This window comes from Anser cygnoides, chromosome 3 (genome assembly GCF_040182565.1).
Source record: "Anser cygnoides isolate HZ-2024a breed goose chromosome 3, Taihu_goose_T2T_genome, whole genome shotgun sequence".
NCBI lineage: Eukaryota > Metazoa > Chordata > Aves > Anseriformes > Anatidae > Anser > Anser cygnoides.
This window is the reverse complement of record NC_089875.1, coordinates 4996035-5021857: the sequence shown is the minus strand read 5'-3', so window position 1 is coordinate 5021857 and position 25823 is coordinate 4996035. Positions and strand designations below refer to the sequence as shown.

The 25823-nt window shown below is 36.4% G+C and overlaps 4 protein-coding genes across 9 annotated transcripts in view; 1 reads left to right on the top strand and 3 right to left on the bottom strand.

The window, feature by feature from the left end:
- Positions 1–768: 768 nt before the first annotated feature.
- MKKS (MKKS centrosomal shuttling protein) lies at positions 769–5754 on the bottom strand. Its single transcript, XM_013182114.3, has 4 exons — positions 4764–5754; positions 4065–4240; positions 3253–3363; positions 769–2812 (listed from the first exon to the last, which is right to left on the bottom strand). The coding sequence occupies exons 1-4, from the start codon at positions 5752–5754 to the stop codon at positions 2375–2377; spliced, it is 1716 nt and encodes a 571-aa protein (XP_013037568.1). The 3' UTR covers positions 769–2374.
- Positions 5752–6166, bottom strand: LOC136790589 (uncharacterized). Its single transcript, XM_066995387.1, has one exon. The coding sequence runs from the start codon at positions 6164–6166 to the stop codon at positions 6014–6016; it is 153 nt and encodes a 50-aa protein (XP_066851488.1). The 3' UTR covers positions 5752–6013.
- LOC136790588 (uncharacterized) lies at positions 5752–7357 on the bottom strand. The gene is made up of 2 exons (XM_066995386.1): positions 7140–7357; positions 5752–6217 (listed from the first exon to the last, which is right to left on the bottom strand). Exon 1 carries the CDS (start codon positions 7350–7352, stop codon positions 7161–7163), a length of 192 nt encoding a protein of 63 aa, XP_066851487.1. The 5' UTR covers positions 7353–7357; the 3' UTR covers positions 5752–6217; positions 7140–7160.
- Positions 7358–8046: 689 nt separating this feature from the next.
- The window catches only part of SLX4IP (SLX4 interacting protein), a 79545-nt gene continuing 61768 nt past the window's right edge, over positions 8047–25823 (top strand). For all 6 annotated transcript variants that reach the window (XM_066995377.1, XM_066995380.1, XM_013182115.3 and 3 more), the window contains exons 1-3: positions 8047–8337; positions 9256–9436; positions 13808–13865. In XM_066995377.1, the coding sequence (XP_066851478.1) occupies positions 13839–13865 (27 nt within the window). In that variant the 5' untranslated portion in view covers positions 8047–8337; positions 9256–9436; positions 13808–13838. The remainder of the gene's footprint in view (positions 8338–9255; positions 9437–13807; positions 13866–25823) is intronic.

The following is a 25823-nucleotide window of genomic DNA, read 5'->3' as shown; positions in this document are numbered from 1 at the left end:
GCACTGCCCATAAAAAGCAGTGCCATGTGCTTATTTATGTTTGTCACATTGGGAGAAAAATTACGTTTTATTAAGACTGTATTAATATATGAAACAATCTTTGGTTCAGGTATAAATGAATTTTTATCTAGTCATCAAAAACCAAATTTAACTTAAGATCTTCACTATGAAGTTTACACTTTCTTATGCTTTTATTAAAGTATTTTAGCCAATGACATACCACATTTTAGGTTTTCCTAGTGCTTCCACAATTTTCTAATGTGCTTTTTAAATTGGTGGGGATTAGAATCACAGCTAACAACTGTATGATAGGGGCTCTGAACTTATCTTCAGATACCAAAGCAAAAGGATACCAGGAACTACTTCTACTTAAATGTTTTAATTTTCAGTTCACAGCTGCAGTCAACTAAACAACATTTTGCACTGCATAACAAGCTGCTATTAAAGTAAAATACTTTAATTCAGTACTGAGTTAGAGACTCAATTGGATGAAGCAACACCAAGATTCTTCTGTGCTTTCAGATATACACCATCATTTAGCTTCATTATTTGTGATTTTTTGGTATTTTTCATAGCATATTTGAGGATTGAGATATGAATATCCCTTGTAACATTCTTCCACAAATTCCCAGGTGCATTCTAAGTGCCTTATAGCACTGAAACAATCCTTTCAGGACATAAAAAGATACAGAAATTTAAATATTTTTTTTTTCCCCAGTGATAAAGGCATTCATGTTCCTAGAAATGAAAAGGACTTTGTACAAGAGGTCTGGAAAGATCTGTATTTAATTACACCTTTCAAAACTGAGTTACACAAAACAATTTCACTGTTTATACTCAGTACATAAATTAAAAACTTAGGAGATGAGCAAATATAAGCAGACTACGTAACTGTTTTCTGGAAAAGCATGTCGTGAATAATTTCCCCCTTGTGATGGAAAACGAGGGAGGAGAAAAGGGATAAAGAAAATTAATTTAAGAAACTATAACACCTCTTTTGATCTTGCATGCATGCTGGAAATAGGAAAGTTTCAATCATTCAGTCTAAGCCTTATTTAAAGAGCAAAACACATCTGTGCAGCTTAAAGCCTTAGTTCATTAAAAGAAACTATATGCAAAGAGTTAAGTGAATGGTAACTGGGACATTCTTGCATCTTTACTTATATAATAGAAACATTTATAAATTTTCCTGTATTCCACAGAAAGCAATCAGGGTCCACTGTACAAAAAAAGCTTCCCCCCAAGTCAGTCAGTCTGCCATTTCTTTTTAAATCTTCCATTACCTGCTACCTTAAGATCTTCAGGTTGATTTTTTAACAACTTACTAAATAAGTTATATATGAATCGAAAGTTTTCCAGCAATTTAGAAACCAAGTACAGGAAAAGGTACTTCAGAGCAGAATTTGACAATAAGCTGCTCAAGGTATTTGCTAAGGAAACCCTTCTCTTTTTACTTAGAAAATTAAAAATACTAGTGATAATGTCTTGCTGCAGTACAAAAATCTATGTAAAGCTTTTGCTGAGACGACATAAATTCTAATCCATAACATATTTTCCTCAGCAAGTAAATCCATTTTCCCCATTCCTTTGAAGAGGCCAGAGTCTACAGAAACATCCAACACTTTGCATAATACAGCAGGACCATCAGACAGCCTCCTTCAATTCAGCATTTTATTTACTGAAGCAGAACATTCAAATCTCCTAGAAGGACACGAGAAATGCAATTTTTGAAGTGTAGTTCGCTCTTTTGAATATACCTATTTGAATACTTGTAAGTCATGTTGCTGTGACTCACTGAATATTTGGCTTATCATTTCACAATTTCTACCATGTTAAACATTTGAAAATGTTATATGTCAGTAGCTTAACAATCAGAAGAGTACTTAATAGCTGACAGACTTAATTTCTGTCTGTTGTCCATACTCTAACTGTTTCTAAGTACCTTAACATGTTATACATTACTCTGCTTTCAAATATAATTACTTTTTAGACCCTTATAGTGACTTTCCAATACCTAACAGGGGCCTACAGGAAAGCAGGAGAGGGACTCTTTGTCAGGGAGTGTAGTGATAGGACAAGGGCAAATGGCTTTAAACTAAAAAAAGGTTATATTTAGATTAGACATGAAGACATTCTTTACTACAAGGGTGGTGAGGCACTGCAACAGGTTGCTGAGAAAGTTGTGGATGCCCCTTCCCTTGCAGTGTTCAAGGCCAGCTTGGACAGGGCTTTGGGCAACCTGCTCCAGTGGGAGGTGTCCCTGCCCATGGCAGGGGGTTGGAATTAGATGGGCTTTAAGTTCCCTTCCAACCCAAACCATTCTGTGATTCTATGATTAAGTATCTCACTGTGCAACACAATTCATATCACAGAGCTAATTTTGATCTTCAATTATGCACGAGAGATCCAAAATCAGATTGGCTGTCTCCACAGCTACTTGTAGGCCACTGTACTTTGCAGCAAAGCAGTCTAGTGTCAGCAAGTCAGCAGCGTCTACTGAAGGCTCTTTTGGGCAGCTCTGTATAGTTGGAGAGCCAAAGTGGGGTTGCAAAAGCCTCCAGTTGAGATTCTGAGTATTACTGTTAATTCCGCAGCCACATTTTGAGAGTAAATCTGACCAATTAGAGACAGAGGGAAAACCTGATGGGACAAGCCAACAGTGTCCATAAACCATGTCTGTGAGAATTTCATCATCATGACTCAGAGAGCAAGCTACAGACTCCAGGGAGCGGCAAAAAGCATCAGCAATCAACTGGTATTGTGTCTGAGAACAATCTGCATCTTTAAAGCTGCTAGTAGACAGACTACAAGTCTAAAAAACAAAAGCAAGAAAAAATTAGAATAGTTTTACAGAAATAGCTTTAGTCAAACATTTGAAGTGCTGTTATTTTTAAAGATGGTTCAGCCTTAACAGAAAAATTGTTAGATTATTCTGACAGAAAAAAATTCTAGACATATCAAAGCTGAGTTCTGCAGATTATCACTCAATAAAAACAACTTAATTTTTACTTTAACACTTAAACACTATTATAGATACCTAAAGAAACATTAACAAGTACAAATACAGTATTAAACTCTGAAAAAGATGCCCCTAGCAGAGTGCTTCAAAAACACCCCTTCGTTTTATGAGATTATACAGAAGTGCAACATTAACCTACAAATGACAAGTGCAAACCGTAACAGTAATTCTACAAAACGTTTTGCTTCCTAGGTATATTAACCAGCTTTAAAAAAAACTCATCTTAAACATACCTTGTATCTTACATATGAAGCCAAATGACTTTCTGTACAGCCGCCTCCTAACAAAGCCAAGGGTTCCTTAATTGTTAACTGTAACACATGCTCTGCAGTTTCACAGGCACGCTGAAAACCATATGAATTTTTCATTACACATACCATAATAAATAAGATTTCCCCCCCAGACTTTAAAAAAAACAAACAACACCTACTGGAATAAAGATTTTTAGTAATTCCTGGGAGAAACTTCATAAATTTGAATGGTGTGAATATAAACCTGCCACGTCACTTACAAAACCATGTTTAATAACTGAAGAATAGTCTTTATTTGTCCACACTCCATATGGAAGAACAGAAAAAATGCTGTATTTTATTCCTTTTTGCAAAGCTGACTTACAAAGTCAACCAATATCAACACCATTTTTAGAGTAACTATCCAATGGAGAACTATGCTTGACTAGCCTTGCAGGCATTGCTGGTGACCTTTCGATGGGCAATTTTTACTTTGTGCTCCCATTAACCAAGAATGAGAATGAAAACATTTACCTAGCACTGGCTTTAAGAACAGGTGAAAAAATTCTCTCTGAACAACTTCCAGCATTAAAATAGAGGCGTTAAAGGAACACAAGCACTCCAAAGATTTTGAAAGTCTGGAAACAATGGAGTTTCTAAATCACTTTTTTGAAGCTATTTCCTTAAATCTAACTAAGTTTCATTTGGGAACCAAATATTTTTTAAACTCACTGTATTTATACTTTTCTTTTCCCTTTATTTTTTCCACTAAAAACATGACTTTTTCAAGAAATATTTCAAGAAAACGTGCCCACCTTCAGTTCATCCCAGGCTGTTTCATTTCTGTTACAGAGTACCAAGCTGCAGACAACTGTGTCATTAGGAATTAGATGGACAAAATGTTTTGAACCAAAACTCTTAGTGCACACATCCTTCAAACTTCCGTAACAACTGGGAGAAAACGAATGTATGGAAGCTATAGGCTTGGAACCTGCCCAATTAAGAAAAGTAGAGAACAGCATGTATTAATGTCCTCAGAACAGATGCCTGTTGCATTTCATAAAGCATTAACATTTTTCCCCTCTTGGCTTTTTAAATTATGTTCTTCAATATCTAACATTTGTGACCACAGAGGAAATTGCAAGCAGAAACCAGAACATTTTCAAAGTGCAAGATTTAGTTTTAGTTTAAGATAATAGGTAACCTTATTACTCTCAATAGAAAGGAGTTTGAAAATAATCTACATCTGCAGACGGTTGCTAGAATTAGATACTCCTCAAGGAGCAACCAGTGATCATCTGTGTGGTATGTTGCCATTGCAGCTAGCCAGTCACTTGAATTGCTTTCAGACAAGAAAGGATCACTTTCTGGTTTGAAACACTTGCTCTGCTGCTATGACAGGAGAGACAGAAATAAAGAGAATCCCTGCTCTGCAATGACAGCAACCTAGGTAGGTTTTCATTACAAGACTAACATTAAGGGTAACAACTTAGCGCAGAAAGCTTGCTCCTTACCTGTCATTTGACTCAGGGGTTCCATCACAGATAGCCCAGCTCTGTCCACAGCCATGACTTGATTCTCTTTCAGATACTGTTTCAATGACGGATGGATAACTTTCTGGCACACTACAAGGCCCACCTCATCATTAACCAGCTGCTTTCCTACATTAAGCAACTGATTCAGCTCTGACATTTCTAGAGAAATTCTGTGATGGACTGTTATCGTTCCTTCTTCAGGGTTGAAGAGGTCTCCTGACATGGACACACAGAAAAGTGCTATCTTGATAGTGTCAGAAGAAATTCTTTTGACAGAAAGTAGTTTCGCAAATTGAATTTCTGGTGTTTCTATCAGTAGTCCAGGAAGAACTGTAGAATCCAGAACTCTTCTACCTTTCACAGGCACTGTTACACACTTTCCTAAAACAGCTTTAGTTTCAACGTGACACGGAATAGTAAACATGAAAGCCTTTACTATTAGCATGGCGAGATGATCAACTTCTGTTGCATTAAGCATGCAAGCGGGTTTGCTTGTTAATATGCTGCGTGCCAAACAAAGAAGAGTCTTGAGATTGCTAAAATCCACAGATACTCGGCAACCACAGGCCTCAGATTTGAGGTAGTCAGTACACAAACTCAAAAGATGTTTGCTTATTTTAATGACAGTGCAAGATGGAACATGTAGGCTTTTAAAGTTTTCAATCAAGCTACAGCAAAGAATAGCAGTAAATAAGCCACAGTCGCTGAAGCGGGCTATATGGTTCTGTACAGAGGCTGTTAAAACCTTTAACACAGGATGGCTGACAGAAAGACGGCCAAGTATGGCTGAAGATTGTGAAGTTATACACACATAGCCTCCTACACCATTGTGGAGTTGCTTAAGTCTACCAGCAGGACCATAGCAAGATTTTAATATCCTATTTAACAGAGACAGTGACTGGCTAACTGTATCTTTAGTTAAAGGGTCACTAATAAATAATGAAGGCTTTTTGGCTTCAAGACGAGACATTTTCAAATTAACATTTTAATTCTGGCCTCCAAATCAGATTTTGTTTTTACTTGGATCTAGAATTCACAGCACTTTAAATTCAAAATTTAATTCACAGTACATTAAATTCAAATTACTACATTTTATTCTTTGTAGCCAAGGATTACTATTTTCAATGTGAAACAGTATGATAAGTACATTTGATTATCTGCTCAGGATCCATCTCTTAAAATGAGGCTTAAATTGTGAAATTTATATATAATGACAACAATAAGCTATTTCATTCACTACGATCATCTTTTTTAGTTTCCGAATGTGATCGAACAGATTTTTTTGCAACAAAGTTTACAAGCATGGTTCCAAAATGGACACCTATAAATGACAGTCCTGCCACAAGTAGAAGGTTCTTTCTACTCCAGCTAGCTTTCCTCATCTCTTCTTCTGGCAACACTCACAGGTGAAAAATCTTCAAAGCTATTTATATCTACAACAAAAAACAGAAAGGCATTAGCATAATCTTCTGACAATATCACATAGCTTGAACTTCTAGTTTTTTCCACACAACACCACGTAAGGACAAATACCAATCTATAATGCTATTTGAGAATACAAATTAATATTATACATAAGCATGCAGTACACAAACTACATTTTTGTTATTATCTTCAATTCTGACCTCCAGATTTATACTGTTTTACTTATAGGTCAATAAATAGCAGGCTACTATAAACTGCACTGAAATGTATGAAAGTATCATAGCGTATCACATAGTATCATATTAGCGTCACAGCGACTTAAGCTGCTTTAACACAAGAACAAAAGAACTGGAATGCTCAGCGTTGCTTCCCAAGGAACTACTTCAGAAACAAAAGCTCTTAACGTTCAACCAACTTTTAAGAAGCCTCTGAAAGACATCTTGCATTACCTTTTATTTAAGCTCTTAAACACTTCAGAATTTAAATATGTATTTGTTTACATTTATACATAATCTCTGCAGTATTTAGACTTCTCTCATACTTAACCATTCTTTTGTATTGTAATCAGTATTGCTATTAACAACATGACCTATTACTCTATGTAAAGTCACAATTACTTCTGAGCAGTTTTGAACCTGAAAAAATGCTATTATAGACCAAGTCAGTCACAGGAATTTGACTATTGTCTTGAAAAGCAACGGGGCTGGTTTCTAAAACAAATTTAAGTCCTGTAATAGCGTAACTCAATTCATCTTATTGCACAGGATTTAACACCAGTTTGCAAAGACACATGATGCAATTTTGGGGTGTATCTAACGACCATGTTAACTCAGCTGCAAAAGAATAAAAAACTCTAGAAGACTGCATCTGTTAGAAAACGCATTTGACTCATCACCTGCCTCAACGCAGACAACTAACTACGGAACTTACCTACAACAAATAGCACTAAAGCTATTTTTCTTTATTTTTGTTATCTTTTTGCATCACATATGCCACAATCGCAGGTTCTGGCACAAAGTTCTCTGTCTTCACTTGGAAGATGGGGCTGGACTTGATGTGAAACCACCCCCAGTGCACCAGCCCAAGGCCAGCTCCCATAACAATCAGGACTTTGTAGCTCTTCCAGAAGCTTTTAAGGCCCATTGTAAAGTGGCATCTACCTAGGTAAAGACAGTTTATTTTAAAGATATTCCACAAATCCTTTCTCTTCTAACAGCACAGAACAGATAAGCCTGAACGTTAATATCTTTAATTACAGTGCAGCCCATGATTAAAACAAAATGATACAAGAAAGCCTTACTTTGTGACCTTCAGGAAATAAAAAGGCTTTAAAAACAACCTCAGTTCAGGCATCTTGAAACGTTAATTGCTACTTCTGCTTTAAGTTTCAGGACGCTAAACCTTAATAAAGCTTCGTTACTTTGTTACGTTTACCTAATTACACACGTTACCGCTTCAAACGGCAAATATTTGAAGAGGAAGCCAACGCAAAGCAGTTTTAAAACGCGCTATTCCCCCCAACTAAAAATAATAAGAGTATCCGCCCCAAGCCCGGCCGCCCCCCACTCGCCTCAGCGCCCCCCCTCCCCAAGCACCTCAGGCTCCCGGGGCCGCGCGTTCGAGCCCCCACCGGCCGGCAACGACCTGCGCGCGGCGGCGTCCTTCTCCTCGCCTGCCATTGGCCAGCCCCTCTCCACGTGACCAGCCTTCCACCGAGCCCCGTCCGGCCGCTGCCCCCCAGCCGCCATTTTGCGTTCGGGCAACGCTGGGCGGGCAGCGGCTACACCTGGTGGCCATTTTGGATAGGGGAGAAGAAGCTCGCGCTCGGCGGCCATCTTGCTTGGGGGCAGGGGAGCCGTTAGAACCGTTAGGGGCTGGTGGTGTGGTGCCCGCACGGCTCGGCAGCCCTGCTCCGCCGGTCACCGCTTTTCTTAGTTTTTCTCTAGAAACCAAGGTGCCAGGCGGTGGTTCGCGGAGGGGCGGCGGCCGGCTGCCGCCGCGCGTCCCTCAGGCGCCGCCCTGTGAAGCATCACCCAGGCTTTTAAAAAAAAACACCTCAGCTTTGCCCCGCTCCGGCTGCAGTCACTCTGCATCACTCCTTCGCTCACCTGGCTGAGCCTTCGTGCAGGTAGACGGTGGTATCTTCACCGAAACACGTTCACGAAATCGTCCTTGCCTCAGTTCCCTGACTGCTTCTCCAAACGCCCCGGCGGCTTGTCGTATTCTGCACTTTCGTGTATTCACGCTTCTCTGCTTTCCCCGTACTCTTGCTGTCACTATCACTGTATCATGTCACTATCTCCTACCATACTTGTCTTTTTATTATTATTATTTTGTTTGTGCAGAACTGCAGAGTTTATCATTGCAGCCAAAAGGCAGGTTTTTAAAAATTGTTTTTAAATTAAGACAAATTTTAGTTTTAATCTCTACACAGAAAGGAGTGTAACGCTTTATGGAAAAATAAATAAATAAAATCTGGAGTAGCTGGTACTTCACTCAGCTATACAAAAGGATAACAACCAGCACCTGCCTGTAATTGGCCACTCTCACGTTTCTTTCATTTCCCTTAAATCACAACACTTGTTTAGTGAAAGCGTAACGTTATTGCAATGTATTGTTGTGCTCTGAAAGTGCATTGGCAATTTGTGAATGAAAATGTTTAGATAACAATGAGCTAAAATAAACTTTTTGGTAGAGCATTTTCCAATGGTTAAGTGGAAAAAAGGCTATGGTGGGCCTGAAATTCCTGAGACAACAACACGTAAAGATGCTGCTGTGTTCCTCCAGATGTAGAAATGCTTTACTAAATATGTGTATTGCTCAGTGTCACCACTCAGTGACCTGAGGTGTAGGATCAGAGCTCAGAAACTGACTGAAAGAGCCTTGAGTCTGCACTGGACAGCACTCACTGTCTGATATCTAAACTCTGAGTTCAGAAAAAAATATATATCATGAAGGTTAATTTTGATTCTTTTATAAAAAACAGTTATTATTGACTACTCTTAGAGAGGTCCTCAATTAGTGTTTTTGTTTTTGTCTTTTTCAGGTGCCTGCTTCTCCCCACACGTGGTAAAGGCACCCAAAGATGGGCAGAGTGTGAACAGTTTGCAGCTGTTGTGTTAGAAGCTGCTGTATTTTCAAGTGGGCATGTATGGCAGGAATTTTCAGTTCCTTATCTCTACTGAACTCCAAATTGCTTCAGCACTGGCAGTCCCTTCTTTGCTAAGGTAAGATGGTGTTCATCAACTGACTGAAAATACTTTAGCTTGCTTTCTGGGAAGCCCTGTTTCCTCAGTTCTTCTGAATGTCTACCATTCCACTTAGCCTCAAATTTCAGAAAGAAAGATATTCTGCTACATCGTTTTTGAAATATACCTCATTCTTGCTACCAGGAACCTATATGTTTAATTCTAGGGCTTTATTTTTTTTTCACTTTTGAGGCTGTCCATTAAAAATTTAGGTGTTAAAATACTACCAACAACACACGAAAACTTGTTGGCTTTATTTTTAAGACTATAATTTCTGAGAGTAGCTTTTCTATCTTATGGTTGTCTTCATGTTTCCTTATGCATAGTCTCATTTTCAGGCTTGCATTAGTTTGTGAAATATCTGATATTCCATTAAACAGATTTTGTCACCACATAGCAGCAATCATAGTAGATCTCAATCTCGTGTTTTGCAGCGTGGAAAATGATAACGTATTTTGAGGAGCGTTGGCATCTTTTCTTGTAGAACAGATTTTTTTTTTTACTGATTTCTGAATATTAGTATTTTGGTTTTGTTTCTTCTATTGCTTTGTAAATTAGTTTTGGAAACGGTTTCTTTCTTTTAATGGTCCTTGTCACAGTAGCGTTGTTGATGGGTGGCAAATTTCTACATAAAAGAGGTTGCTGATGCCAGAATAATTTAGATGATAAACACCTATTTCTAATTTGTTTTCAAGCAAGACATGAACATTTGCAGAGGAGATGATACTCTGGCATATTTTGTTTCAACTCTTCTTCATATCATTGCTACTGTAAAGATTAATGATAAAACGTTACCAGTCAAGATATAGTTCTTGAGTTCACAAACCTACAGCACCATTGTGAAATTTGTGCCATATGCAGCTCAGAAATAGTGTACCACCTAGGTAGATTAGGGAATGTACCTTGTGTTCTATCATTGTTAGCCTTTTGGTTACCGTAATGCAAGGTATAGATAATTCCATGTCAATGTTAGGTTTGCTAATATTATCTTTGCTGTTGTAGGAGCTCTTTGTTGATGGCATGCTCCACAGCAAATTGTAATTCTAAATTTAAATAAAGAAACGATCTATAGCAATTATCACTCTTCTTTTTTTGGTAGTTTTTGCCTCCTGTTTTTCTATTTATTTTTATTTTTTTTTCTTTTTGGTTGGGGGGACAAGGTGGAGGGATTGTTAACAAAGCTATAGATACTCACCTTTCACTAAAATAATAAAAAAAAAAAAAATCTGCAATGCTGCTTCAAATTTGGAGACCAGATTTTTTTTGTTTTTTACAGAGAATCTGATAAGCCATAAATGTCCAGGTTTTGTGCTGTTTGGGAAGGGATGTGATGTATCTTATTACCTGCTTTTCATTTTTCTGTGGGGGGGGTAGTCCTTCCTTGGAGTTCTTGAACACCAAGAGTATAATGTTGTGTACCATTAAAAGACATTGAGAAACACAATTGTTTTTTGCTTTGGTGGATGCCATTTCCTTTTAGCTTCAATCTGTCCTAGTTCTAGCAGCTGCTGTTTCAAGAATTACTAGATTTTATCTCCTACTAAGATTCTTACAATAGTTCCGCTACATTTACTTCCAAAGTGAAGTAGCATCTTACTACCAGACTGAATTGAAAAATATGATATTGTAAGTGATCAAGAGCACTGTTCCCTACGCTGTTTCTGAAACTTGCTATCAGTAATGTTGACAGAATTTACGTGATAAGGTAGTAAAGATTTTAGGGCTGTTTTGTGCAGGGGAGGATGGTAGTCTTGCGTTTCATGGCGTGGTATTCCAGGTTCTGTCTGTGTGAGCATTATTTGAAAATTCACTTTGCTCTTTATTACTTGCTATTTAGTATTACTATGGAGCTGATGAGTTGCAGTAGATACAATTCCTCTAACTTTGAGCTTTTTCAGAACATAGTAAAAACGTCTTATTAGCTATATTGAAGTTTATTTTCAGTAGTTACTTGCGGAATGGCTCTCAGTTCAAACTCATTCTTAAACCGGTTGTTACTGTAACTGTGTCATTTCTCACTGTTTACGATGCATTTACTATTTCTGTTTCTTACTGCTTGGATATTGACATGATGTATAAACAAATCATTGAAGTAACTGGAAGCTTTCATTGAGCCAGTATATGGAATTGCACCCTTGCAGCTTTCACTTTTTCATGTAGTTGTTCTGAGGTGTCAGGTCTCAGCATTTGGATATTTGGAATGAAAGCACTGCAGAGAAACGATTATCTAATTCAAAATAATTGTGGTTGGATCTTAAGATCAAAATTATCTGTGCTATGCTATGTTGTTCTTAAGTTGGTCTTTATCTTGTTTTGCCTTTTTTTTTTAAAGCTAAATAAGGATAATGACTGCATTTTTAAATATGTAAGTGTAGTGCCTGACAGAGAAAGATATCACCAACCTGACTTGCGTCCTGAAGTTTTGACAGCTCTGTCACAATGTTTTACAGTAACTGGAACTATGCAGTGGGAAGTGGGTACATATTCCTGCATTCTTACTCTTTTTCTGTACTATCTCTTAAAAAAAGATCAGATTCCTCTAGCGTGTTAAGAGACTACTCCTTTAGGAAACTTTAGAATGTAGAAGTCAGCTCTGTTCTCAGCGTAATTTCTGTTGCAGTTTGTTTATTGCAGCTGCCAGATACAGACGCTTGCTTTTTTTTCTTGATTTTGAAGCTTGAGCTGTCTTACTGGTTCTTATTTTCTGCCAATATAGATATACTTTCGATCACTTGGTTTTCTGTCCAATCCCCATCTCTCCCTTGTCTGATGCCTTTGGTCCTATCCTGTGTGAAAAAAGAATGTATCTTAATTTTTTATTCTCTGGTGTTTGTAGCTATTAATTTGGTACCATTGGGCCTATCCCATGTCTGTTCCGAATTCTAGCATCGTGGGGCTAGCTGGAAAGGCTTTCACTGATTTCACATAATTTGCTGCCTTTTGATAAGTGAATGTTTAGCTCCCGTTTATGTGGAGAGTGATGAACTTCTCCAGTATTTTCAGTGTAGTGATCGTAATTGTTGTCAGGTAGGAAAAAGGCAGTTAAAAAACTGAAATGAATTTGACAGGTGACAAGAGTTGTGGCTTGCATTGCAAGTCTACTTGAAGGCTGTAGTCATTTGAGTGAGTTACAGTGTTCTTCTAAGGAAAAAAAGTCTTAGTGATTAACTAGATCTTTCCTCTTGTACCCAAGGGAGGAGAGTGGGTTTAGCTTCCAGCATGAATTAACACTTCCTAAGTTATTTGGAATGGCCCTGGTCAGGGTCAGGATCTGTGCAGCTGAATACTTCTCACTGACTATGCCAAATTAAGCTGACTAAATCCTGCTTGGGATAAGCAAAAGGATGTCTGAAATACACTTTACATTTGTGCAACCAGAAAAATGCTCAGGTCACATTGCTTTATGCATGTAATGAAAAGTTTAAAATTTTAAATGAACATACAAACACACATAGTAAATCAGAAGCCATAACTTCTTTAATCCAAAACCCCAAACCAAAATAGAACAACCAACAAAAAAATGTGCTCTGTTCTTCCACTGGTTTAAACTCTGATACGCCTGAGTACCAGAACTGTACATAGCAAATAGGTGTCTGTATTCTGAAATTTGCTTTCTGCAGTTTGGCCTTGCTGAACTCCTGTTAAGAGCACAATGACGTATTATATTTGAGAGAGATGTTATTCCTGTAGGAGCATTGACGTATGCAGCCTGTCATGGGCTCCCTAGCTACACTGGAGTGGAGTATCCACAAGATAGGAGGGGATGAACTTCACTTAGACTTGAGGACTCTGACAAGTGCTGGTATTATTTCATGTATTAAGGTTTTGGTTTTGCTATTTTTCCCCTTTGAAAATAAGGCCTTTTTTCAGCTGTGTGTGTGAGTTTTTTTTCTCTCTTATTCTTCATTCTTTCTTCGAGCTATGCAAATGGATTTTATGTGAAGGCATTGTTTTGGAAGAGAAGTTAGACCAGGGGTGGCAGAGGTTGAGACAGTAGTGAAGGAACATTCCAGGTTTAGTTTGCTGCTGTCTGAAAGGTTGTTTAGGATAATTAAGGTCATTTTGTCTCTGCCTTGATACTGGTCTGAAAAATAGTTCTAATTTTGTATTTCAGATGTTTGTTGCTTAGTGTCTGAATGGTAATAAAGTTCTTTAAAGAAACTGAGACAAGCAGCTAAGTAATTCTCCTTTAAAGAAGAGTTTTCCTTGGGTTTCTTAAAGCAGAGAATATAGTACGAAGAGCAGCAATAATGGGGAAAAAGAGTAATAGATTTGAAAATATTCCCTCTTTTCTGGTATAGAGATCTGAGTTTTTCCTACTGCTGATCATTTTTAATTGTTATTTTATAGGACCAGTTTACGTTGAACAGTCATAACAGTCATGGCATCCAACAAATTTGTCATTAAGGTAAGTAGAATGTTATAGCTTTCACTTAAAAAAAAAAAAAAGCAAAAAACAAAAACACAACAAGAAAAGGAAAAGATACTTCATGGTACTGCTTAGAATGTTTGTATGGTGTTTTAAAAAGCTAATGATGAAGAGGTGCATCCTTCAGGCCTATGGTCGTGGTAGCATATTTTCTATCAACGTTTCTGCCTTTGGAAGCAAACTTCTTGGATTGCTGGCACAGTGTGTCTGAGGTCGGCTGAATATTAGAGTCATGTAACTAAAAGTGATTAGTTATGTAGCTAGAAACTGTGTGAATTCTTGATAAAACAGTATTTGCCACCAGACATAAAATTTAGCATTGATTCTTCTTGTACTGTAGTCTTGCAATATTATTTGAGTAATTCCCAGATAATCTAGGAATTCGTGGTTTAAGGGCAGTATTTTTCTTAAACTTTTTTTTATCACATATGACTCTTCATTTTCATCTTTTCTTGCCTCTCTTCCCATTCTCAGGGATTAGTTATTTTATATCTGGTAAAATGCTGTTATGGTTTCTTTTGCAAACAGTCAAATTTAGTTATACATCTGAAGTGTGACACTTTTCAAAACATTCTTTAATAAATATAGCACTTTGTAATTCTTTTAGAATAACTGTATCAGTTTATTAATTAACAGCTAAACTAATTGCTTAGTAAAAATTGTGAAGCCTTCTCTTTTGGACCATCTTTCCTACTTCTGTTTGTTCACGTACATCTGGGGTAGTGCATTTCTGAATGGTTAGAGCAGTTTTCTTAACAGAAGAGACTTTTTTTTTTTTTTTGGAGTACAGCTACAAAAATCTTCCTGGCTGATCAGGCTGTGGAAGCTGTTGAATCTTGTTTTTTTTGTGGGTAACTAACCTGTTTAACAAGCAGACCAATTTTAAAATTATTATTATTATTATTTTTTGCTATGGAGTACAGTCTGTGTTCTTTTCCGTGGAAAAGTTATCTTATTTAGTGGGATACTTATTTAAATCTTTTTACTGTTTTAACGTAATTGTAAACCTTAAATTGACGTTATCATGTCATTTTTTTCACGTTCTCCTTTATTGACATACTGTTCAGTACTTCTCAATTAAGGTAGGAGTTAGGAGGAATGTCTTTGATTTTGAGCTCATTTTATCTGATATGCTGACTTCATATGCTGCTGGTGTATTGACAGGAGAACAACAGGACCTGGGGGTAAAGCCATTGTTTTTCTCAGCTGATATCTCTTGATATCATTAATAGTAGTACAAGTGGTATGAGTTGAAGTATCTTTGCTAGATAAAAAGGCCTAAGATGATTGGTTACTGACCTGCGTTATTACAGTTTGCTGATTCAGCATAGGCACTTCACTGTTACTCAGTATGTACCCTGGTAATCACTAAGTACTTTAATATCACCACCTGAGCAGATGGATCATTTCACATTGAGCTTGAATTTGTAGGTAAGCAATATAATAGGTACAGCTTTTGAGATACAACTTCATTTTCTTCCCACTAACCTTTAAGAAATGAAGATTAACTTCTGCATGCACAGAATGTTGAAAATTAACTCATATTGACTTTACATTGCATATTTGATACGTTTTATTCAAGGCAAATATGTAAAAAGCTAATTGGAATTCATTTTGGGCAGAGAGATGCATATCATTGTATTTTAGACCAGGGATCTTCTGTGTGAATTTTTGCTTCTTTATATTCATTGGTTGTATATTTAATGTGAATAATCCCTTTCTGAAAGATTAGCCCAACTTCTACATGATTTTATTTTTTCAAGAAAGATCCCTGTGCAGAAGATACTCCAATAAAGCGCAGAACATATTACCACTCTTCTCCGCAGGGAGAGTATGGAACATAGTATGTTTTTATTTTTAGGTTCCTTGTGTTTGAAATCGAAGGGGATATTTTATGAAATCTGAAAATCTGTTTCACGTATGCCTTGTCTTCTCTGTTCTCTATTTTAGATTTTTACATTTTATAAGTATGCGTATATTAATCTTTTTGGTAAGAGACTGAAATGTGCAGCTAATTCATCTTTCGAGTCTTGGCTAACTCGAACATAATTTAGGAGGAAAACACCTATCATGTTTTTAATGGGTTTGCTTCTTAAAGTGCACGTTAAATCAGGATCTCAGTACCTCCAGTGTAATGGTCAGATGTTTCCAGTAGAGGGAGGGGTTGGCTTATTTTTGAAAGGTGTTCCTAAGCCTGCTTTTATGGGCAATTAAAAGCAAATGGAATAAAATAATTGATGCAGTAAAATTGCTTTAAACCTTAATACAGAAACTACAGTTAAGTCCTAAACACACATTCTTTGCTTGCCAAGTGGCTGGATGCCATAGTTTTGTGATGTGCAATAGATAATATTTTATACAGGTTAATTTCATCAGCCATTTTCAATTTTAAGTAATATTGATACTTCATAAAGCACTATATGGTAAAATACTCCTAAATATGTAAAATCAGACATATGAATTTAATTAAGTTTTCTGTGTTACTAAAGTATTTTACTGCTGTTCTGAGAAATAAATCTTAACTTTAATTGGTGAGGCTTAAAGCAAAATCATGAACTCTATACAGACTTGAAAAATAATATCACTAGGGCCTTGTTTAAAACTTTGGACAAACTAGAAAGAATTACTCTTCCAAAATTATGTAAATTGAGTTTATCCATGTGAAACTGCAAATCTAAATACAGAAAATTTTATAGCTGTAATAGAAAAATTTCATTTACTGTTTTCTGCAGTTTGTTCATTTGCCAAACACTGAAGACTTTCAGTTGTTACTACACTTTAATAGCTCAGCTCAAAAGGAAGCTTATTTTACTTTGGCATTTCCTACTTTCAGAAATTAAGAGCCTCTGTTCTATCTCAGAGTTGCAGGCCTTTGCTAGCATATATCTTAGATTTAAGATAATTATAGTTTGTGTTCCCTCTGGTCATCCAGCACACTCTGCAATTGATTTTTCTTTAGTGTTCCTTGTTATCAGTTGAAATTATTGTATGCTGGGAGTGTATATGAAACGCTACTTGGTCTTTCCTACTTAAATCTTTTTGTACTTTGTATTGTGAGCTCCTTTGAAGCAGCAAGCATTTTTCTTTCTTTCTTGGGAGTAAAGCTAGAGGTATTGAATGTGACTGGATAGGAAAATAAAAGTGTGACTGGAATGTAGTCAATCTTCCCCTTTGTTTTGCTTCTTTGTGCATCTGTTACTTAATTATCCATAATATAATGAAATCATTTATATGTTGCTTTATAAGAAAACACATCATAACATCTGTCTTTGGAATATCTTAAAGTGCCCCATGAAAGAAAGTGTGCATACAAATTATGTTGATTGTAGGCCCTAACGGGTAGGTAGAGAGAAATGGAAAGATACATTCAGTTTTTAGGGTCTTTAGCACAGACCTGCTCATGGTACTGTTTTGTTTGGTCTGGAATAAGAAAATGAATGATTTAATTCAGAGGGGTCATTGTGACTTCATTTTTTGGTATTTCCATGCATGTTTAAATCTGTTAATAGATGTCTAACGCTAAAGCTTCTTACTGTATCTCTGGTCTTTCCAGTGTGCTTTAATTTTCTTGCTACCAGCTGAAATATTATACAATGATGGTGTGTTGACAAAGATTTCTGTATCACGTATGTCTTTCATTCTGATTCTTAGATGACATTGAAGTGGTCAAGCAGAATAAAGCTCATATTTCTGTGTAGTGTGTCCATTGAATTAGCTGATTGATATTTTTGTAAATATTGATCAAATCAAATATCTGTAAGTTAAAAATGCCCCCTGTGAGAAGGAGGGGCATATTTGCTTCCTCTTGAAAATTGTTTGGAGAGGGGGAAAAAAAAAGATGAGGATTTTTTAATCTAATTCTATAGTCTGTTTTCCTCTAATGAATAATGGAGGATATTAAAAGTGTTTTACTGCTATATTAAGTCCATAGATACATGAACGGAGTGCTTTCAAGTTGTGAATAAGAATCAAGAATACTGTTTGTGTTTAAGTACATTTTTCATATGTTGTGACTGTTCAAAGTTACTAGACTGGTACTACGGATTTTTTTTTACATAGTTTTGAAAAATGTAACAATGTTTTCTAGTTCAAGTTGTGTTTTTTCTGAGAGCAGTTGAAATAAGTAACACATGCGGTATCTCTGATGTCCTTTTCCATGTTGCAAAGCTTAGAAATGTGTGTGAAATTGTTGTAGTTGGAATACTTGGAAATGTTTCACTAGAAATATGCTAAGATTCAATTTTCTAAGAATAAATAGAATTTGTAAAAGTATTTTGAATCTTAGAAGTATGGTACCAGAGGTCTCACAACTGATTAAACGTTGTTGAATTTTACATTTGATGTGTATTGTGTGTTCTTATGCTTGCTTTATGGATCTTTAAAATTTCAGGAATAGCTATGTTAACCATTTAGTGGCGGTTTTCTAGGGATGTAGTTCTCCTGAAGTGATATTGCTTAGAACAATTATAAATACAAGTAGGTGGAATTAAGTACCATCATACACTTGGGTGATGTTTGTGTTAATTTCTACATGCATGCATAAAATATGACACTTGTCTTAAAGAAGATACCAAGGAACCTGTGGGAAAATGTGAATTAAATTGGGAATTATGAAGCAACAATGAAGGATGGAGAGACATCTATTTAGTTTTCTTTCTTACTGTGCATTTCAGTCCCAATTTTATGGGACTAGATATGGAATGACCACGGTGATGAGTAAATAAGTTCCAGAAGAAAGAAAAGAGAAAGTTGGGAGGTAGAAGGGGGAGGAAAATTGAGTGCATGTTCTAATTCTAAGCCTCCTGGAGTCAATGGAAGTTTCCTGACTGACCTCAGAGGATTAATTTTCAAGCTTAAGGAAATGATGAGCGGACGGAGAACTGAGACATTAAAGTGTTAGCAGAAAGGGAAAGGAATGGGCAGCCAGGGGAATAAATATCAGTAGGGGAAATGCTGCTTCCACAGGGATCATTTTGAATGAGGAGTAAAAAGATGGTTCATCTTCTATTACTCTTTTGGCATTTGAAATAAATTAATCTGATTAGTATAAAAGTACTAGTTGTGCCAGAAAATGAGGATATTACTAATTGTGAACGCTATGCTACTGTGATGGTAGTGTGATTCTAAACATACATCATACCAGGTGATCTGATTATTTTTTTTAGGCTTAATAAATTTGAAGTTATCTCCATGACAATTGACTTAGGCCTTATTTCTGACCACCACCAACATATTTTTCACTTCCACTGTTCTGCTTCTCTGCTTGGTGGTACTGCCAGCATGACCCCTTGGTCCAGGAGTGAAGGAAGAAGGAATGGGGAACTTAGAACCAAACTTAATTTCTCTCAGTCCAGCAAAACTTCAGGACTTAGCAGGAGTTACTGCATGGGGTTGGTGATTGTCTTTAGGTCTTGGGAGAGGCTTCAGCTTGTGTTGTAGGTGAAATTCTTCAGTTTCTTCTAGTGAGTTCAGATGGGGTTAGGCTGGAAGGTAAGGGGATCTCTGTTTCACACAATACCTCTATACAGTAGCGAGTAATGTTACATCCAAACAGTTTAGTTGTAGTGATGCAGTTTTTGCTCTTGGTGTTAGAATCATAAAATTGAAATTGAAAGATTCTTCATGGTTTCACATGGCCTCCCTCCTGGGTAATGTAAATAAATTCTGATTTGTGGATGTTATGTGGGTATTTCGGTTTTGAGAGTGTTCTGACTGGACTATGAAATAAAATGAAGAAGAGAGGCTGACAACACATTTTAATTATTTCCTTATGTTTCATCCATGTAGTTCAGTACTTCCTTAAAAGGAATTTATTTTTAAAAGCAAAATTATTGCTTGGTTTCAATTCCCAGCTAAAAGCTTAGTTTCTGAACATTTTATGTACTGCAACAGTTACCATTGAACTATGACTTTGCAGTATTTTTCTTGACTCAATAGCCAAACTTTTCCTTAAATAATAGTACCACAGGATGTGGCACCCTATTTCAGTATTCTGCTGCAGTCATTGCTAAGCATGAATACTGATGATGCTTGACTATTGTGAAAACCCTTTAAACTGCTGATAAAATGATGACTCATGGTCACCTGATGAAAACAGATTCATTACCATGACTCCAGAAACTTTAGATCCCATATAAGTGTTTCACTTCCCACACTAGTTCTTCTAAAACGGATGATGATGCAGTTATTTTGTTACAGTTGACAGCTGCTCAATTAAGCTGTGACAATGTGGTTGGCAAAAACTATAAATTCCAGACATTTTTTTAATAATTTAAGGAAGTAAAATCTGTATGAGCTGTGAAGAAATCACCAACATTATCAGCAATGTTACTTGGAGTGTTTTCTAATCAAATTATACGTCTTAGATTTCATTTACCACTGCTAAATTAAGTTCATATTATGGTGGATCTGACCCAAGCCTCACCAAAGTCTGTGGGCTCTAGATCAGAGCCTTTAGGAGTATACTGGCAGCACACTGTAGCTTAACTAAGCACATAACTACTTTAACTTATCAACGATCTTCAGTTTAATTTATCCATCTTTTTTAAGCTCAGTCTGTTTGTCTGTAATGTTAATGTCAAAAGAAGTAGGCTGGAAAAATAGTGAAAAGTCATAGAGACAAAAAATAAAATTCAAATCAGTTTTATTTTCATTAGGAAAAGAGTAAAAAGCCAACCAAACAAATCGTGTTGACAATTTGTGATTACTCAAGCATTGTGAAAAGATAAAGTGAAAAAAAGTGAAAAACATGAAATGAAAGTTTAGGTGTGTATGATTCTGTTATAAAGTAGAGAAAGGTAAGACTTGATTCTTGGAATTTAGTAGTGCTCAACAAGTAATTGAATGTAGGGTAGCATGGCATGGTTAATTCATTTGTAAATGATCGGGGTTCCACTAGTGAGTTATCTTAAACTAGTTTTCCTATTTTGACTGGAAACATTTTTAATTTGAAGTGCTATGAGGTACCATACTTAAGGAAATCAAAGTATCAAGTGATTTCAAATTTATGTAATTAAAACTTGTGCTAAAATGGATAATGTCAGTTTGTGTATGGGACCAATACAAAAATGTTTGTTTTTAAACAGATACTAAGTAAAATTCATGATTTAAAAGTTGACATGTAGAATCCCACAGTATTTTAGTTACATCTCCATTTCTGTTCTTTTTTTTTCTCCATTGACTCATTTCAAACTTAGGTGATGGATATGATCTATTTGTTTGGTGCTAAAACCTGGTACCCATCTAATTTGAAAATAATGATCTGATCAGAACTGAATATTCAGTTCAGATATTAAGGAAAATACTAGAAACAATATAAATTTCTAACATATTGTAATATCAGTCATATAAACTCTGTTAAGAAGTTACATAGGGGAGAGTCATGGCTTGTTTTTTTTTTAATCCCTGAAAACTCTCCTCCATTTTTATTACCACAGATAAAATGGTAATGAAGAACAAACATTTGCAGATTTAATAATGAAAGTTAATAATAATGACAGAAATACATTTGAAAAACTGTGTAATATGGTGTGAAGTGGTATCTTAATACACAAGAACTCTTACTGCAGAAGTTCTGCAGAGTTTGTCTGTATTACAGCCCTTGTGCTGTATATTTCTATCCCTAGTTTTGTTAATAGGATAGAATCTGTTGACTTTGGCATTTGTGTGATTTTACTTGGGCAAATTAAGAGAAAGAGTAAATGCCTTTATATAATAAATAGAAACCCCATTAGCTGTATAGATGCATTTAGTCATGCAAATAAATGTTTAATGAAGGTAGCTTTTGGAAGCTTACTCCATACGCTGTACCTTTGCATATCAAACTAGTCTATGTTTTGTTTCCCCGCTTCCTAGAACACAATATTTTTAACAGTGCCTATATGAACACAAACTCTGCTTACTACGAAAGTATCCGTAGTTGAGAAATTTTCCCTTGCGGAAGTGGGAAGAGAACAGTTTGTAGATCAGATCACGTGCAGACAATTTGGAACCAAAAACTTAACTGTAGTGATTTGAGTGCTTTAAGATCATCTTTTCCTGTTGCTGTGTACACTTTGCTAGGGAAGTACAGTCCTTTTATGAAACCTCAAGACCAAGTGCTGTCTGTCTTGTTTTGTACTTTCTTGTCTTCGTCACATCTTTCTTTGAGGCCTCTGCTATTTCAGCTATCTGTACTTTTTACAGACAGATCCTCTTGCTTGAAATCCTGAATCTACAAGCCTCAGCTTTTACCTAGATTTTTTTCCTTTTACTATGTAACTTGCCGTGTATGTCTGAAAGAGCATTCAAGTGGGGAATCGCTGTTCAGATGCTGCATCAAATATTTTTTGAAGTATAGGTAATTGTTAGTATGAGGGGGAGCGAGGAAGAGATCAGAGGAGGGGAAGATTGACATAACATCACTGATTTCCACACAAGAACCATCCACAGAACATTTTGATGTGTCCACAGAACATTTTCTTGGCATTTTCATATTGCCTCTGACTGGGGTTTGAGTGTATCTGTGAAAGTACTTTCAGAACTCTATCATCACTTTGCTCTGAAAACTTGTGCAATAACAAAACTAAGCTAAACTCGAACCCAAGTGCAAGGTCCTCTTTGAAAGGTCCTGCTTAGTTTCCAGGAAGTAGTGAGGTGTCTGGCATATCTGACACCACTCAGCTGATGAAACAATAGTTTATATAAGATGCAGTTAAATCCTGCCTTTCAAGTTCAAGTCAATATTCTCCTATTTTAAACTCAGAGAATCATCTTTGTTCATTGAATATACCAGTGATTTAATAGCACTCATAATTAACCAAATATACATGATTGTGGTTTGTCCTGCTTTGTATCATACAGATTAAAATTGATAGAAGTGTATAGCTCTGAACATAAAATATTTGCCGAACTAAAGAGTTGGGAAAGGGCTAAGTCTTGGGCCATTAAAGATGTTCTGTTCAATGCCAAGATCTGAGGATTTGACAGTTAGTAGGGTCATGCAGTGTATAACTTTTCCTTCTTTATTTTTACATTCCTGTAGTAGTAATAAAATAAGAAGGCGAGTAATATAAGTAGCACTACCATAGTGCATTGCTTTGCAATAATATGGTAATCTCCAGTAATGGAAAGGAAGCTTATAAAGAGATGCGGTACTGGCCATAAGTCTCTGGCTCTTACTTTGCTGGGTATTAAATTGTCATGTAGTTGCAATTTGTATCTCAGATTTTACAAACAATTTAGATGGTAGGAGTAAGTCTGACAAGTCTAAAGTTGAATATGAAGCCCACAATTAAAAAGTTCTTGCCTCCCGTAAGTGTCCAGTAATGACTGTACTGTAATATGAAATAGACTCAACAGCTGTGATTGGTTAAAATATTTCTTCATACTTATAATCAATAAATACATTAATAGATATCCAGAGAGATGGTAGTACTGAGGATGAGCAGGATTTTTTCTCTAATGGACTGCTGCTAATGTAAAGTTCCATTTTTCTTTTACTCCAAAAGCTTTTGAACATTAACGGCAACTAAGCAAGAAGTTCTAGTAGTCTGTTTCTGCCTTATTCAGCACAGTTTGCACTGAGCCCAGTTCTAGCCCTTACAAGTTTTTCCAAGTTGTTTTGGATATTAAATGAAAATTATAATTTGATAGTTATGTTTTTTTATTTTTTTTTAAGTTGTTTTTGGGCTAGTCTCCAAAATGGTTTTGTAGTGTAGCAGCTGGACTATCCTCTGGCCAGCTCTTAGACTGTGGGCATTGTTAGGAAGCTTAGGAAGGCAGCGAGGCATTTGTGAAGTGTGACTTCCAGATTGGGTGTCCTGACTATTTTCAGGCCAGGACAAAACAGAATAAACTGGGAAGGTTGATACATTACTGTAAATATAATATCTTCACTTTGGAATAATGTGTGTGGGTTTTCTAGTATTTGGATAAATAAAATTTCTAAAAAAAAAAAAAAAAGTATCAATTTCCCGTTATCGGAGGCAGCTCACAAGAGTGCATCATTTGGCAATAGGTTGGAAACCACCCCCCGCCCCCAAATGTTTTCCTCTGTTTCCCTTGTCACTAAATTTCCTCAGGCGATAGATCTTGTTTTAGAGCTGTGATACTGTAAATGAGGTACATATGGAAGGAGTCTAGAACATAACAACAGAGACACTTTGACTATACCCAAATAGCATTGTAAGTCTATGTAGTTTTCAGGTTGTCATAGCAACAGAAAATTGTATCTCCGTTTGTAGCCAGGGATAAGTCTCTACTACAAAACTGCAGAAAACTTTCTCGATTGAGAGTATGGATTCAGCCAGTTTGCTCATGGAATGGATTGGGGCTGTATTCTGTTGGTTTGACTGTGTAAGGAGAAATAACGTTTGAAATTGCAACATGAACTTTAGCTTTTTATTATAAAGAGCTGAGAAATTGAGAACTTCAGCATCATCGCTAGTCGTGGGCTCTGTTGTATGGAGCTTCCTGTAATTGTGCCTGAACAGTAGTACAGAGTTGTGCCTACTGCTCAGAGTATAGAGGCTCCTGGAATAATTGAAATTTTTATCCTCCTTCTGAGTCTTTCTGTTCTCTGTAAGAACTGTCTGTCCCTTCACACCAGCCTTCTGCTATGTAGATACTAGTGATTTGAAATCAATGTTAAAGATAGTTTTTGAATTGGCGATGTAATGGTATATAAGGTCGTAAGCTGTATGAACATCCATTTTATAGTAATGCCCAAATCAAAATCTTTACTGCTGCTGATGACTGTTGTCATACTGGTACTTCATTTTTGAAATACTTAATTTTTCTTCAGATTCCAACACCGTTCTAGGGGTAAGATCCTGAACAGCAGTGGCATGTTCGTTTCTCTAATCTGACAATCTGAAAAGTAGTTCAGTGATCCTCAAGGTGTTTCTATTTGTTTCCTTCTTTTCAGTAATAGTTTGGACTTCAAAAAGTCAGTATGCTGCAAATTTAAAAGTTAAAATGCTCAGATATTAGGCCAGATTTATTTAAAATGTAGTGTCATTTAAACATAATGCTCTTCATTATCTTACTAGTGTGGTGAAAAACAGCAATTTTTTTCTCTGTTTTTGTTGGGTTTATTTGTTTTATGGCAATTCCATTGTGGACTGTACAACGGAGGCTCCCATTTATTTGAGGTGAGGACTTTTCCATGATGTGTAAAGACCCTCTGAAAAGTCTTTTCTGAGACATCGTTCTCAGCAGCGAATATCTGCCTTGGTTTTACTTTCATGTTCATAATATTGCTGTAGAGAGATGATTATAAGTCTTCCCCTGGTTTTGCTAGAAAGTAAAATGAAAAGGGTCAGGGCTGTGGAACAGCATGCGGAAGGTCAGTATCCAGTGGGGAGAGCAACTCTGAGATAAGCTTTCACTTGCTTAGCTGTTTTTGAAGAGCAGGCGGGTATGTTTAACTTCTTGAATAGTAGATAATCTGCAGGTTATAAGCATGAAAATGCAATACGGTATCGTTAGTATTAAAAGGAACAGATTGCATATGAACAAGTAATGGGATTGTGACAGTTATGCTGCTAGCTAAATGGAAAGACAATCTGTCACCAAGTACTTGGGTATGCTGGAGTTTCCCTCTGTGATTTCCACAGGAAGCATCTGCAGTCTGATTTTATACAGAATAAATTCCCAGTTAGGTCTGTCTTTGTTGCTTGCAGCTGTCTTGAGCCAATCCATTAATGTTTCTGGACTAGAGCAGAAGCTGAATATTTACAAATTATTCCATGATGAAGAAATGCATACCATGAAGCTTTATTTAGCTCACAAAATTGTTGAAGAGCCCAGTCATGGTGAGATACAATTCTTGCATTCCTTCTTTGATGCAAGATAAAGTTTATAGTGAGGGAAAAAGTGTGTAAACTGTTTTCATTCACCCCTTTACAGTGCCTTTAAGGCTTTGCTTTTTTTTATTTTCCTCTTTACTTTGGACAT